General features: G+C 37.7%; 1 protein-coding gene and 1 long non-coding RNA gene across 3 annotated transcripts; one reads left to right on the top strand and one right to left on the bottom strand.

Moving 5' to 3' along the window:
* Positions 1-1655: 1655 nt before the first annotated feature.
* On the bottom strand, positions 1656-9161 carry LOC124179133 (ATP-dependent RNA helicase p62-like). 2 transcript variants are annotated; one of them, XM_046563267.1, is made up of 6 exons: positions 9043-9161; positions 5997-7037; positions 5606-5784; positions 5396-5455; positions 2564-2809; positions 1656-2454 (listed from the first exon to the last, which is right to left on the bottom strand). In XM_046563267.1, coding segments are annotated over exons 1-6 (1632 nt in total). In that variant the 5' UTR covers positions 9045-9161; the 3' UTR covers positions 1656-2350. The 2 variants fall into 2 exon arrangements, 1 of the variants encoding a protein (XP_046419223.1); XR_006869960.1 differs by lacking the exons at positions 1656-2454; positions 2564-2809 and adding exons at positions 2929-3463; positions 3763-4242.
* Positions 9118-10757, top strand: LOC124179136. Its single transcript, XR_006869961.1, has 3 exons — positions 9118-9247; positions 9330-9620; positions 9803-10757. It is a non-coding gene; the product is annotated as an uncharacterized LOC124179136 (long non-coding RNA).
* The last annotated feature ends 4098 nt before the right edge of the window (positions 10758-14855 follow it).

Here is a 14855-nt window from a genome sequence, read left to right as displayed (position 1 = left end):
TCCTAAATACATTGAAACATACGTATTTATAATGAAATATCATGCAATGGGCTGTGTAAACTATAAACTATAATTTCTATCGAATAGCTGCTTTTATGTCAACAGGGCTTTGAGACTCAGTTCCGTTCGTCCTCCTCCTCGTCCACCTCCGACCACCTCCAACAATCGCCAACCACCTCGAACAACCACCGATAACCACCTCGGGTTGTACCTGGAACAGCAATAAATATTTTCAGTATAAGAAAACATCAAAAACATTACGTAAAGATTCATATAATCACAGGTTTTGTTTTTTGGCTGTAACTTTCGATGCGTTGATCGCAGCGTATTGGAACTGCCGCCAATCGATTTTTGCCGCAAAATTACGTCGGAATAGTACCACAATTAATTTGTTCCAGCACTTTTCAAAATCGCGAAAATTTTCGTCATAAATGCAAAGGGGTTAGCCTTACTTTTTCTTCATTTTTCGACCGAAAATTTCAGGTCTCAGATTCGATTTGTAAGACCCTTTCCTGACTAATTGGACCCCCAGGAACACAGACAACGCAGCGAAAAGAACGTGGGATCAACAGGAGAGAAGATTCGAGGAAAAAAGCACCTGCTGAAAAATGTCGAAAACACAGGTTCTCGTTTTTTGGCTGTAACTTTCGATGCGTTGGATGCAGCGTATTGGGACTGCGCCCAATCGATCTCTCTTGCAAAATTACGTCGGAATAGTGCATGAAAGCATTTATCCCGGCACTTTTCAAAATCGCGAAAATTTTCGCCAAAAATACAAAGGGGTTAGCCTTACTTTTTTTTCATTTTCGGAGCCGAAAATTTTTGGTCTCAGATTCGATTCGAATTACCCTTACCTGACTAATTGGACTCTCAGGAACTCAAAAAACGCAGCGAAAAGAGCGTAGGACTAACAGGAAGATGTACTCTTCAGTTAACGGGTTAGCTAATAACGCTGCCGTTCTGCGACAGTTGGATGATAAAAGTTTTTGCTCGTACCTTTCAAATGTGAGTTAGAATACACTCGAAGTTTTAAGAAGCTTCGTTCTATCTCTCCCCGTAAAAAGAAAAAGAAAAATCGCCGACAATCACCTTCTTAGGTCTTTAAATCAGGACAGTGCGTTAAATACTGTCTCATATACGGAGCATCCGTTTCATCTCGATCAAAATTAGCGCGTCCGTGATGTATTACAGCTACTCTGAATTATTTTCCATACGAACACTTTACGAAAAACAATTCTGCTTTCCTACCCAACGTAGATACAACACTTGCGAATAAACTAAGCTGAAACAGTGTTGGATTCTATGCCTACGAAAATTCAATATCGAGAGAACAAATGAAAAGTTGTTGGAATAATTACGAATATTAATGTTGTGGAATACATCGAGCGCGTGTCGAATAGAATCCCATTTCGAAATGAATAATTGTTCTATTTTCATATTATAGACGTATTATTGTAGATAATCTAGTTTGTCGCCTGGAAAATTATAAAATTTACAATATGCATCATGTATTACTCGTAAATGGATCATATATATGAATATCGTACATGGATCGCTCAGAATTGGGGGTCGACTTATACTCGTAATAAACCGGTATGACGCTACAAATAGAGAAAGGTGGCAGGTGTTTTAATTGAATAAGCGGTGAACAGCTGTAGATTTTCTTAGTTTTATTCAGTTGTACTCAAGATGTGTCATACAATAATGTATGAATAAACATTGTTCATTCAGACAAAGAAATGACTAAATAAAATAATTCAATTTTCCTACGACATAGCAACTCTCTGATCGCTATTTTTTTTTTTTTTTTTTTTATCTTTGTCCGCATTGTGACAATTAGCATGTGTTCAAACTTCGAAACGCATTCGTATACGAACTCATCTGAAGAACTGACAGTTATCCAGCATAATCTTGAAACTCTGTCACTTCTCAGAAATTCATTTATAAGGGCCATTCCACATTTTTGGAATGAATACTGAAGTGTGAGTTATGGTCCGTGCCTCACTCGGCTCACTTAAGAATTAATAGAACACGATAGAACATTGATGTTTTAAATAATATATAAAGTGTCTAAATTCATTAGAGAACATATTTTTGTTCTACTAACAACATGAGGGGGGAAAAAAGGAAAATAAAGAAATAAAAAAAACGTGTCAATTTCAAATGGGTTTCCAATGGATAAAATTGGCCGAGCGTCAAACTGGCAAGTCTTGGTTACTGACCGACCGGAATCAACGATGTTACGTTAGTTTTAGATAAATCACAGATCAAGTGTTGTCAGTTATGCCAAACCTCCCAAATAACGGTCGATTTCTGCGCAGCATACGGCCAGCAGCTAAGTTAATTAATATCAATTATAACTTCCGTATCCGTTACTGCGACCGGAATCAAATCGTTTGTGTGATCCAGAAAAATTGTTTTCTCTACCACGGCCACCTCCGTAGCCCCAACGATCTGAAACACAAGTGAAAGAATAAATGAATAAATAAACAAATATATAACGAAATCAACTACTCGATGCAGAAACAAAATGAGATTTTACTCTTAGTATTGCAATACTAACTTCTTCCTCCATAGCCTCCGCCGCCGCCACCCCGCGAAGCCATCTCGGTGAGTTTGGGATTTATGACTTGGTTGGCTTCTTGGAGAACGTTGACCAAGTCTTTAGCCTGTCGGCTGTTTTGTGGTGTGAAGAAGGCGTAGCTGGTGCCTGTGCTTTGAGAACGTCCAGTTCTGCCGATTCTATGAATGTAGTCTTCAGAAGATGACGGGTAGTCGAAATTGATCACGTACTTAACGTCGTCAACATCTAAAGAATTCATTTAATTGTAATCAATCTCAATACATCGAAATTCCCTGCACTAGTTGTTTGACAAAGTGAAATGTACGGTTATTATCATTTCTTCATTTCGAAATAAATCAAACAAGCAGGTTGAGAGTGTTGTTTATTAAGCAGCAGACATAATACATACTCGACAACAGACATGACAAAAGCCATCATGTTATCATCAGGTGCCGAATGAAAATGCAACATATAAGCTTTCAATTTTAATTACTTTTTCTTTCTGTCAAAGTAACGTCAAGTGATAGCTATAAATATGCAATCAAAAATTTTATGTTTGCAAACGAAAAAAAATCTATTTAAAAATAATTATAAAATACGACTCAGGAGTATGAAAAAAAAAATATTACACAAGATAATTACATCTTAAGCTAACGCGAAGTAATAAACCACGTACGGAATTTACAGAAAAATTGACATTCAGCTGTAATTCACACATATCATTCACACTGCATAGACATGACATCTCGACGCCTGATACATTTTGGGAATTTTTTTTAACACGTATGATTTGTTTATTACTTTTTACTTTTGCCATGTCCATGTGAGTGAGCAGGATACTCATAATACTTCGGGCCTTAACGATGGACAGATACTTGAAAATAGTCAACGACAGTCATGCTATATTTGCAACAAGATATCAGCAATTACTATTTCAGATTGCACAAAAATAGTGCCAATGTTCAGAACAAAATTAAACACTCAGGTTTTCAGTACAAAACCTTATTAGATTTTAAAATGAGCCTAAATCGAGATGTTAAAAAAAAAAAAAAAAAAAAATAGTAAAATCGAAATTTATGCGAGTCGTTGAATTAAAATTTCCATTTATAAAATGTATCTGCCTCAGATATAGAACCCAATTAGTAGGTAAAACTTGATAAGTGTGAATGTGTGTTAAGCTGCATTGTGAAAATACAAACCCGTAAAATGTTGAACATTGCATTCGGCATCCCTGCGCATTCGGCGTCGCTCTGGTATTACTCTTGAATGCAAGTGTTCAAATCACAAATTTCTTGTCCTACATATTTCCACAGAGTAGCGATAGTAGCAAAATCAATAGTTTGTTGTCTCGCGTTGGCTGAACGTTGGCTACTCCAGAGAGCTTATCTCTGTTGGTTCTACCGCAGGTAGGTAAAACCCAATTGATACGTAGCCAGCCAGCACGATTTCGCCCGCGCACCACCACTCTCAATACTCGCATGTGGTACGCAGGCAGTAAGTACACAGAGGCACATTACGTACAATTATTACACAATCGACATTGTGCAAGTACGTCATCTATATATTTAGTTGCATATATAGCTCTAGAGCACAGACAGTGAGTGAGTTACAGTCAGTTTTGTTTCTTTGCTTTTTTTTCGTTCAATGTACACTCAAAACAATCTGTGCACCATGTGCCTCTGAAACAAAAGGGACAACCAGACTGATTAACATAAATTCTCAGATGCTCACTCTTATAATTAAAATATTCTATTGTTATATTTAACCAAGTATACAAAAACAAGATTCGCAAACCAAATGTTCTAAGTAATACTTTTCTCAATCTGACCCAAGGCCGTTCAAAACAGTCTTAGCTTGAAGAGCTAATATGTTGCGCAGATAGACGTTCTTAGATAGATTGCATAAAGTGATCAATCACGTATTTCTCGTAAGTCATTGATTGACAAGAAAGTGATGTGGTACCTACTGAACCCCGAGAACCAAGTGAAGGTTGAGAAAATTATTGTAAACCTGGTAGATTTAATGTACCTGGCAAGTATGAATCAGCGCCAATGAGGATCTCAATTGAATTTACTACTCGGAGATTACATGAGTATAGCTAGCCCAAGAAAAATTGATTTTAGTTCATTAAGTAACTATGGGTGCATTATAGATACTAACATTATCAATTAATATTTAATAATCAATCCTATAGGAGAGCCTTTTCACCATCCTAGAGTTCAATTCGGTTTACACACTTATATATTTTAACTAATGATTATGGAGGGTAGAGGTAAGAATAATTATCGCATATCGGTTTTGAACTGAAAAAGTATCCGCCAAAAAACAGCAAATAGTAATTCAATAAGTCACCAGAATGGCGCTCATAAGCAATAAGGGTCACAATCAGATTGGCGCTTAGCAATTACAATTCAATGTGATTGGTACTTTGTGGAACCTTTACTGCAGTAATGCCATCTTAATTTGCCTCTACTTTACAGACACTTCCGATACACAGAAATAGTCCTCCTTACCTCTACCCTCCATAGTAATGATAAAATCCTCATTCGAACATTGTTCACCTGCCATTTCCATTGAGGAATAGTGCACCCGTTAATAAAAGTTTGAAATATCTGTAAAATATTACTCCAAATACTAAACAGTGAGGCATCACTTCATATAACCAGTCTGTGCTACTTCGCCACCCGCTATCCCTATTCAAATAATAGTTTCGCTCTCTAGTCTGTGTTGTGGTACAACGAACTTAAACGCATGTAAGAAAATATGCACGCTATCAGTTTACCTAAAATTACGGAATCAGTGTATTCGAAATAATTACTTTGAACAACTTACCTAGACCACGAGCAGCAACGTCTGTTGCTACGAGTATGGACCCCTTCTTGTTTCGGAATTCTGTAAAGAAAAAAATTTATTGAAATTGAAGCAATGTTATCCCACGAGCTAAAAATATAACGAATGTTGCGAATTATGGAATTAGAATATTTAGAAAGCAGTCAGTGATTGTTTGGACTCAAATGATGAAATGAAACTAAGATTAATTACCTCTGAGAACATAATCACGTTCTTGTTGAGATTTGTCACCATGCATGCAAACTGCTGGCCATCCATAGCGGCGAATGCTTCTGGTGATATTTTCTACTTTCTTTTTAGTCTCTACGAAAATGATGGTTTTTCCACCGTCGTCGTTGACATTGCCGATCTCTTGTAACAAGCTACCCAATCTGGAATGAGTGATAAAACAATATTAATTATTAAGAGTAATCCACCATTCATGAAAATCCACATGTTGATTTCCGAGTATATTCAGTTCTTCTTAGAGGTATTTATAATGGTGTGTGTATAAAAATCACAGCAGTTCATCAACTCTTTTCATCATTAAATTTCGGAACTTCGTATAATTTATATTTCTAAAGGATTATAACGAGAAACTCACTTGGTTTCCTTTTCATGCTCCTGACATACGTCAATTATTTGTAGAATATTGTGGTTAGCAGATAGAGTGAGGGATCCGATGTTCAGCTGTGTGTAGTCGGTGAGATATTCTTCAGCAAGGTTGCGCACTTCTTTTGGCCATGTGGCTGACCACATAAGAACCTGCCTGTCTGGTCTGATCTGTTCAATGATTTTTCTGATCTGAGGTTCAAAACCCATGTCAAGCATTCTGTCAGCTTCGTCTAACACCAAGTAAGTGCATCTGCGTAGATTCGTAGTTCCTCTCTCAAGAAAATCGATCAATCGACCTGGAGTAGCAATACAGATCTCAACTCCACGCTCTAGATCTCTCGCCTGGCCTCCCTTGGGTGCCCCACCAAAGATGCAGGTGTTTCGAACATAAGAAAGAGACCCAAAGTCGCTTGCGACAGTTTGAATTTGCTGGGCAAGTTCTCTGGTTGGTGCGAGGATCAGCGCAATTGGTCCATCGCCTCGATTTAGGGGCTGCTGATTGTTGATATGAACAATAGCAGGCAAAATGTATCCAAGAGTTTTTCCTGATCCCGTTTGAGCAATGCCTACCATATTGCGTCCAGACATAGCAATAGGCCAGCCCTGAGCTTGAATGGCAGTTGGCTCGGAAAATCCCTGTTTCCTGATTCCAGTCATGACATAATCTGGGAAATTACCCTCCTCAAAGAATTGGATGGGGTTCGGCAGAGCATCGCCTTTCAGTGTGATCTGCTTATCTGCTCTATAAGCTTCAACTTCGCGTGGGTGACGGTTCTGCACATTTACATGTGGCACATAAAAGTCTTTCTTGAATGGCTTCAGGTTTTCGTAGTCCCAGTTTGGCTTTCTTAAACTGCCCCCTCCACCGCCGCCGCGACCTCCACGACTTCCGCCACCACCTCCACGGCTACTGAAACGCCCACTACTACCTCCACTTCCACCGCCGCTACTGCTGCCATAACCAGATCTCTGACTGCTTCCCCCACGGCCTCCGCTACTACGGTATCCACCTGAAGATCCTCCGTAAGTCCTGAACAGTGACGATACATTTGTTTTTATTCGAATCAGTAAGAGTAAGACGCAATAATTTAGTTTCAAGATTATTTTGTAGTGAACATTGAGGATGGGATCCAGACGTCAAAGTGTGGACACCGAAGGCATAGCTCACTCTTGTTTAATGTACCTCCCATAAGCATTCATGCTCTACCGAGATACAAAGTAGAGTCATGCCAAAATGAGAGGATAAACGCATGTTAAATTGAATTGGTATAATCCCCATAAGGTTGAACTTGATAGAGTTAATATAACGATAGTTTTTAATAACATCACTGCTTTACAATTTTAGAATTATTTTGAAGCACTCAAGGAGATAGCAGAACTCCGCTAAGTACAGTGATACTTTTTGTAAGTAATAAAATCTCTTCAAAATTTTTTCAAATGATGAGGCTTATGATCGTGCTGGTGGATTGGCTTGACAAAGTATGAAAAAACTAACCATAATTACAGCAGATTCTCAATCAATTGAAGGTTACAATAGGCTACTGTTATTTTAATTGCATGTTCTTTATATTTTCACATCTATTTTCAAACGTTTTTGAACCAACCAACAAACACAATTGCAGACACTATCATTTCTCAAAGTGCGAAACGATCTAATTGGCCTGCAAAAAATCGTAAAATACAGTCTGACATTGAATAATCAAGGCAGTGATACAATATGAACTTTCAAAATCCAAGAATTACTTTCTTAAACAATAATTAAAAATATAGAAACTGGAATCATTTTTTCTTCAGTTAAATCATTTATTTTCAGGGCTAATTTTAGTCAATCTTTGGTTTTTGTCTCTCTCTACACCGAGCGGGTTATAACAAGGAAAGACTGATTCCCGGACTTTTTTATATTTGTGGAATTCCTTCACTATTTCGTGTTTTTCTGTCTATCGCGATTTTTTGTATGCACATATGATGTGAAACTGCATCAAGTCTTACCTACAAACACAGCTCAGTCAATTTTAAGTTTAGTAAGTTTACTAAAGCTTAGACGCCATTGTACAGTTTCATGTCAGTCAGAAAACGTGATTTGATTTCAACGTCTGAAATTTACTACGTGCAATTGACAATTAAAATTTTGAATTTGAAGTAAAACGATTATAACAAGAAAATTTATTGAAGTAGATTGACAGAAAAGCATTCAAGAACAATATTTATCCAAGTACTTCACTTGCGATAATATTCAATTCAACGTTCCTGACTGGATCATTAAAATTTCTTAACACATTAACGACCGGTAGCCTATTAATAGGCTTTTCGTCGCCAACGCTTACCGACCGGTAGCCGATTAATAGGCTCTTTAGCAGCCGGTCGGACATGCGTATACTGTTGAAACGCTAGCGGTCGGTAAAGTGTTAAGTCTACCAACGATAAAATAACGAGTCATGTAACCTATGTGTAGAACTAATCATTTATTTAATATAGTTGTAATTGGTTGAAAGCCTTAGCTTAATTTCAAGAAAATCATATCAATGAATATGTAGATTGAGACAAGGTAGCGCAAGTCGTGGTACGTGTGTACAACGAAGTGAAAGAATGAACTGACGAAAAAAAAAATCGAAAAAATTGGTCCGTATTCAATTTTATTCTAGACAGTTAAATCATGAGCCGCCATTTTCTATACTTAGCAACACAGTTCTACAAGTTACGAAAAGGACGCCATTTTGCGACAGTCACGCGTTGGCAAATTTTCATCGAGGTTAATACCGCGATAAATAATTAACGCGTCCGCATCCTTGATGCCGGAGTTCTGACGTAACCGTCCGTCTGTCGCGATACTGGCATGTGTATGCATGGTGATCGATAAGTACGCGTGTGCGCTCTTTACACGTGCCATCCACGAGCACACAAAGCCAGACATGAAATATCTATGGCGGGGACACAGATTTCAATATCCGGTGGGAAGAAAAAAAAACTGGATAAATAGCGACTGATGCATATATCCGAACAGATAGAACGCAAATAATATATTAGTAAATACTCACATGATAGTTTAATAAAGTGAACTGCTTCCTTTGTCCCCGGTAATGATGTTGGTGCAACTTTTTTTCTCTGCAAGTGTAGCTTGCTTTGCTTTCGTTAGCTCGGCGATTGATATTCTGGAAATGATTAAGAAAACAAAAAAGGAATGATAAATCAATAACAATGATCCAAATTGTTCTTGGATATGTAAAATTGTCGCTACACACAGTAAGATATATTCCGAATCAATGACTACCAAAACGTTTAATGAGTTGGAGAACAAGAAAAATGTGACTTACCTCTGCCGTAGCTAGGGACGGAAAGAACGGGCTAGGCAGATGCCGGAAGTGAGTCACCCGGCTACGGGAAAATCGAAGTAGAGGTGGCGAACGGGTGAAGGAAGGGAGCCACCGGCGTGCGCAGAGACAGCGAACTGCGAATCCCTGGCCATCTGCGCAACCGTTAGCCGCACCAAGCGCAACACATATTGATTCACGTGGGAGGATAGGACATAGAAGTAAAAGGATAGAGTACTGAAAGCGGCTTTGCAAGTATGCAGCCTGTAGAAGGCACAGAACTTATATACTTGGAGCTGCTTGGAGTAAGTATCCGGTTAGAGGCTTGCAAGATTGAGACAACTGTCAGCGGAGATGCGCTATCTCTCTCGCACTCAGCCTATCAGGGTGTACAGCATAGAAATAGCCTATTCCAAACTATTATCATTTACATGCCGTTGAGACGGGTTCACTGATCATCTAACCTTAGATCTGTGTACCCATGTAGGAATAAAGATTATAAGGATACACGATCTCTTCGAATGAATAGGTTTTGAGAATCGCCAAGATCAAAGAATTTTTAAATTCTCGGAAAATACAAGAAACGCTGACTGAAGATATATGATGACTGATCGGACTTTTCGTAATCTAAAATGGATGGGATAAATTCTTTCTGTATGGTCTAAGGATAAATTCATCGTCAAGCAGTGCCCTCTGCGTCCTATGTTGCACGCGTAACTTAATCCAGCAAGCGGTCGGTACGTAAAGACAAGAACTGATGTTACCATCGCTCGCTGCGTGTGCCCAGATAATTGCAGAGTCGAATATTATTATGCCTATGGAATGTCGAACGGAAACAGACTAAAATTCTCATATAATCCTGTCTGGACGCCGCATACTTTTCAACTACGCAAATTCATTTGGACAAATTCAGCAATGTCAATCGAACTCCATCGGATCGAAAAAAATAATGTTACCTACATTGATGCACAATAAACATGCACCAGATTTACTGTTAACAGAGTTAGAAACCTTTTCTTGATTCAAAGGATGGGAGACATAGTCAAAGAAGTTTAATTAAAGGATGGAGATACATACTTGTTCCTATGTAATATGTTCCTTATGTAATTGCTGTACATATTTTTATTACTTGACTCGTATCGTTAACTGAAGATAATAATAATATGTATCTTCAGTCAATGCTCATCTTCATTCCGAAAGAAAATGCAGCTGACATGTAAAAATAGTTTCTTAACTGACGTTAGATTTCCGTGGTCTTTGAAAATACAGTTTATTTTCAGTGGAAAACTAAGACCTTTCTACACAAAAAAATACATGTAAATATTTTTTGGAAATTAGCTAAGACTCGATTGTTACTAATGTTTGAGTCCATGCTGTAACAAGCCCCGATAGATCTCAGGCAATCGTTATCACAAATGTAATTAAAATAAATTTAAAGATGATCAAGGTTCCTTTTTTCGACTTCTACTCATATTATCTGGTTGGATTGCGACTCTGTCCGCTGACCCCCCCCCCCCCCCCCCCCCCCAACCCAAGATTGTTCAAAATTTTATTATCAAGCGGCCCAGATTATAATCACTCATAATTGTCCACTTTATTATACATTTATGGCAGTGCCCGTGTTGACTGAAGGAATTACGAATTTGTAAATACGTATTTCCGACAAAGTCGATACCATTTTATGCATAATTTTAGCACTTTTCCGGTAACCCCTAATAATAATATTACCCAGAAGATACAATTGCGTGATAATACTGTTTATAGGATATCAGAAACTAACGACTGATATTATCTGAAGATGGATTTTTCGGATTCTTAATAATCAAATTCTCATCAAAGAAAAATGTATTTACGTGGAATTCACTCTGACTAAACTAGAGAAATCCGAAGGTATTACGATTCCACGTGCGTTACTCATTATCGAAGCATGAATTTTATTGACAATGACTTCAATTTACGCAAGAACAAAATTGTCATTTAAAAAACTAAAATATGTTAGTATTTGACCAGTAAAAATAAGTTCACTTATGCTCGTTTCCACACCACCGCAAGCGGTAGAGCGTTCGGCGCGTTTTTTTTTACGTGGTATCCCCAGTAGGCCTACTCCACGGAGAATAGTTGCAAGATCGATCTTACGTTCTTCGAAACATTGCAAATGAGTTTTTTCCACATGTTAATTATGGCAAATTGTTTTGCCCAATTGATTTGTACTCGGGTATATTAGCAGTTTGTTTGAAATTTTTCAGTTCATATAACCCGCTGACTATTTATTATCGATGAAAGATGACTGTTTTAATGATGGATGAAAGATGGTTGTTTTAATTATGGATGAAGGGTGATTGTTTGTATCTTATATGCGGTTGACTTCGGATGTTCGCGCACAGGTTTTTATTCTAAGGTACGAGATAATCAGAATCATGGAAAACCTGGTGAATACGCAAAATAATCAACAACTAAACCAAGATCGAAAACACGAATCGCTGTAAGACGTTGGCATTCACTTATCGGATGACGATGCAGATATCTTTGAAGCAATGGAAACAAATCAGAGTAGAATAAGCACAACGATCAAATTACGACAGAGCTGTACAATTCTACAGTGAAATACAAACCGAAAATGACCTATGAGCGACTCGATAAAGAAATCTCTGACACTAAAACGATCGCAATAGAAAAAATGTAAAGCAATTTTTTAAAAGAACTACAGCTGAATAAATTTTACTACACTTTGTGATCATGATAATTCTGAACTACATCGCTAAATCTATGTATCGATGAAAACAATATGACTAACCCTGAATCAGACCTAAACCAGACCTGAGCCTAAAAACTGAAACATTAATTTTTGCGTATAGTCAATAATATTCAGTTACCTGGAAGAGAAGTGAATATAGTTAGTGACGTATGTCGATACAAACAAAAGTATACTTAGCTTACATAAGTGAAAAATATAATAGACAAAAAAAGGGACGGAGTAATTAGCTGAAAGAGTCAAAAAGTTTGATTAGCTGAAACAGACAAATGATTTAATTAGCTGAAACAGACAAGAGATTTGATTAACTGAAACAAACTAAAAGTTTTATTAGCTGAAACAGACAAAGTTTGGTTAGCTGAAACAGACAAAAACTAATTAGCTCTGAAACAGACAAAGGTTTTATTAGCTGAAAGGGACAAAGGTTTTATTAACTGAAATAGACAAAGATTTCATTAGCTGAAACAGACAAAAGCTTTATTAGCTGAAACAGACGAAGGTATGGTTCGCACAATCACATAAGTTCATACACTGACAAAAAATAGGTCGATACCAACATGATATTCGCTTTAGTATTCATTGCTTCGTTTATTAATTGTATTGATGAATAAAAACATTCTGAATTTTTTGAATCAACATCCTTTTCTGCTTTGAGTTATTAAAGTGAATATCTTTTTTGAAACATTTTATAGGTGTCAGTGTATTTGTTAATAAATCGGTTTTCCTGAATCAGAAAATAACACAATCAGTTAAACGAGTGTTTCTGTATATTTCAGATATATTTCATAAATACTTACGCCACGATTCTCCACTATCACTATGCACTACCGAGATTTTTGTTCCTGCGCGTTGAGAGCCGGTTTTCAAATGCCGCGCTTTCTCTCATAACTGAAAGGTATCGAGTCCACGCGCAAAAGGCGTCGAAGAACTTGAAAATTTTATTATTCGTCAAAAAATTGACCGAAGAGCTGAAAAATCAGTACATCGAGGAGCGCAACTTTTTTATATACTGTTTCCAAAATCAACGCGCAAAAAAACGTGTCCAATTTCTATTATTAATTTACGCGCATGAAGCTGCGTTCAATTCTCGTGATTAACCTACGCGCAATAAGGCGCGACAGATTAAACTGTCAAAAAATTTGTATTTTCTGGGACTTGTCCCAAAAATTCTGTAGAAACCCAATCCTTATCTTCATCTTTTAGATATCAGATAAATTGCTATGCGGATTGTTGTTTTCAGATTACAAATCAAATTGAAATTGGGAGGGAGGTTGGAGGGCATGCATTATTGTGTGGCGTGACGGTCGGCGGTCCTCTTCGACGCGAAGTCTTCGAGCTCAGCATCTCTCCCCATCTAGCGTACCACGGAACGCGATAGATGGTCCAGAGATGCGTTTTGCCCATTCAGACGATCACAGAGATTAATCGAATGGAATAACGATCGGTAATGACTAAATAATTGAATTACATAACGACTGAAAAATGGTTGCAGATTTACAATAAATGGAAAATTCAATTTCATTTATATTCAAATGTTTTCAAATACTCGAGAGACTCGAATACGGAGTCTTTTGGGAAAATGTCTGTGATCGTTTGACGCTGTGGATTACAAAAGTTAGTAACATCACGGTACGTCGCGACCTTCCTACCCTCGCCTGTTTCCCAACGAAGCCACCCAACGGAAAAGAGAGATTCACACACTCATGCATAAGCCCCGCGACGGATTCCAAAACGTCTACCTACCTACCCGGTTACCTATATTCGATCTAAACGATTCTCCATTTTTTCCAACAGACATCATTCTTCATCATTTGCGCCGTGGTCACTGACTTACATTTTCGTTGGTTACCTGTTGGGAGCAAAATGTTTTTTTATCGTAGTCTGCCTTCTCAGAATACAGTATCGCGGTTGTATCTCGCCAACCGTAATATTGCATTTGTTATTTTAGTAAATTTTGGCAGACTGCCGGTACATTAAGCTTTTGTAAAAGTGATTAAAACATCTTGAATGCCAATTAGCACTTTTCTAAGCGAGCTAAGCCTGCAGTTGATCAATACTTGTTGGACGTTGAAAGATTGAAAATTTACGTTACGTTATGCCAGACTTTGGAATTTTATCAATTTAACAATAATGTTGATATTTTAATACTTTTAGAACCTCAGGTGAACCCACCACTTAAACGGCATCATCGGTAAACTCCAACGTAGATTATTACATCAGTTACGAAACACAATTCGATCTCGCGAGTGCCGAGTAAGCGATGGTTACCTGTCGCGATGCTCATTCCACTTTTAGCAACGTGTAAAATGTCTAACTGTAAGTAAGCTACGGTAAATTAAATTGCGAATAAACAATGATTCGACTGAAAGTCAAGCACGTTGCGATCGTGAATGAGCCTATCCATGCAGCTAAGAAATCGAAGATTTGTGTAACAATTGTTACCGCCACGCCACGTGACAGAGGAATCCCAGGGAAATATCCGTAACCTAACACGTGCAAACTCACCAACGTTGCCGAGAAATGGAAAAGTTACTAGGAAGTCGCTGCTTAAATCTGTCAAAAACAAGACAAGACACTTGAATTAATTTGGCAAATTGGCTTTTCGGTTTTGAAATGAATTATTACTGTTGTCTATTTTCATATTTATGCACTCCATGTTATGCAAGAACAAAAGTTCGGCCTCAAATGTACCACCTTGAATTATCAATCAATAATTAAAATAAGTATTGTTACCTCGACTCTGGGCTGTTCCACACTTTCACATGCAATAGTTGCAGCATCTCAGGTT

Source organism: Neodiprion fabricii, chromosome 3, assembly GCF_021155785.1.
Source record: "Neodiprion fabricii isolate iyNeoFabr1 chromosome 3, iyNeoFabr1.1, whole genome shotgun sequence".
NCBI lineage: Eukaryota > Metazoa > Arthropoda > Insecta > Hymenoptera > Diprionidae > Neodiprion > Neodiprion fabricii.
This window is presented reverse-complemented; position numbering and strand designations above follow the sequence as displayed.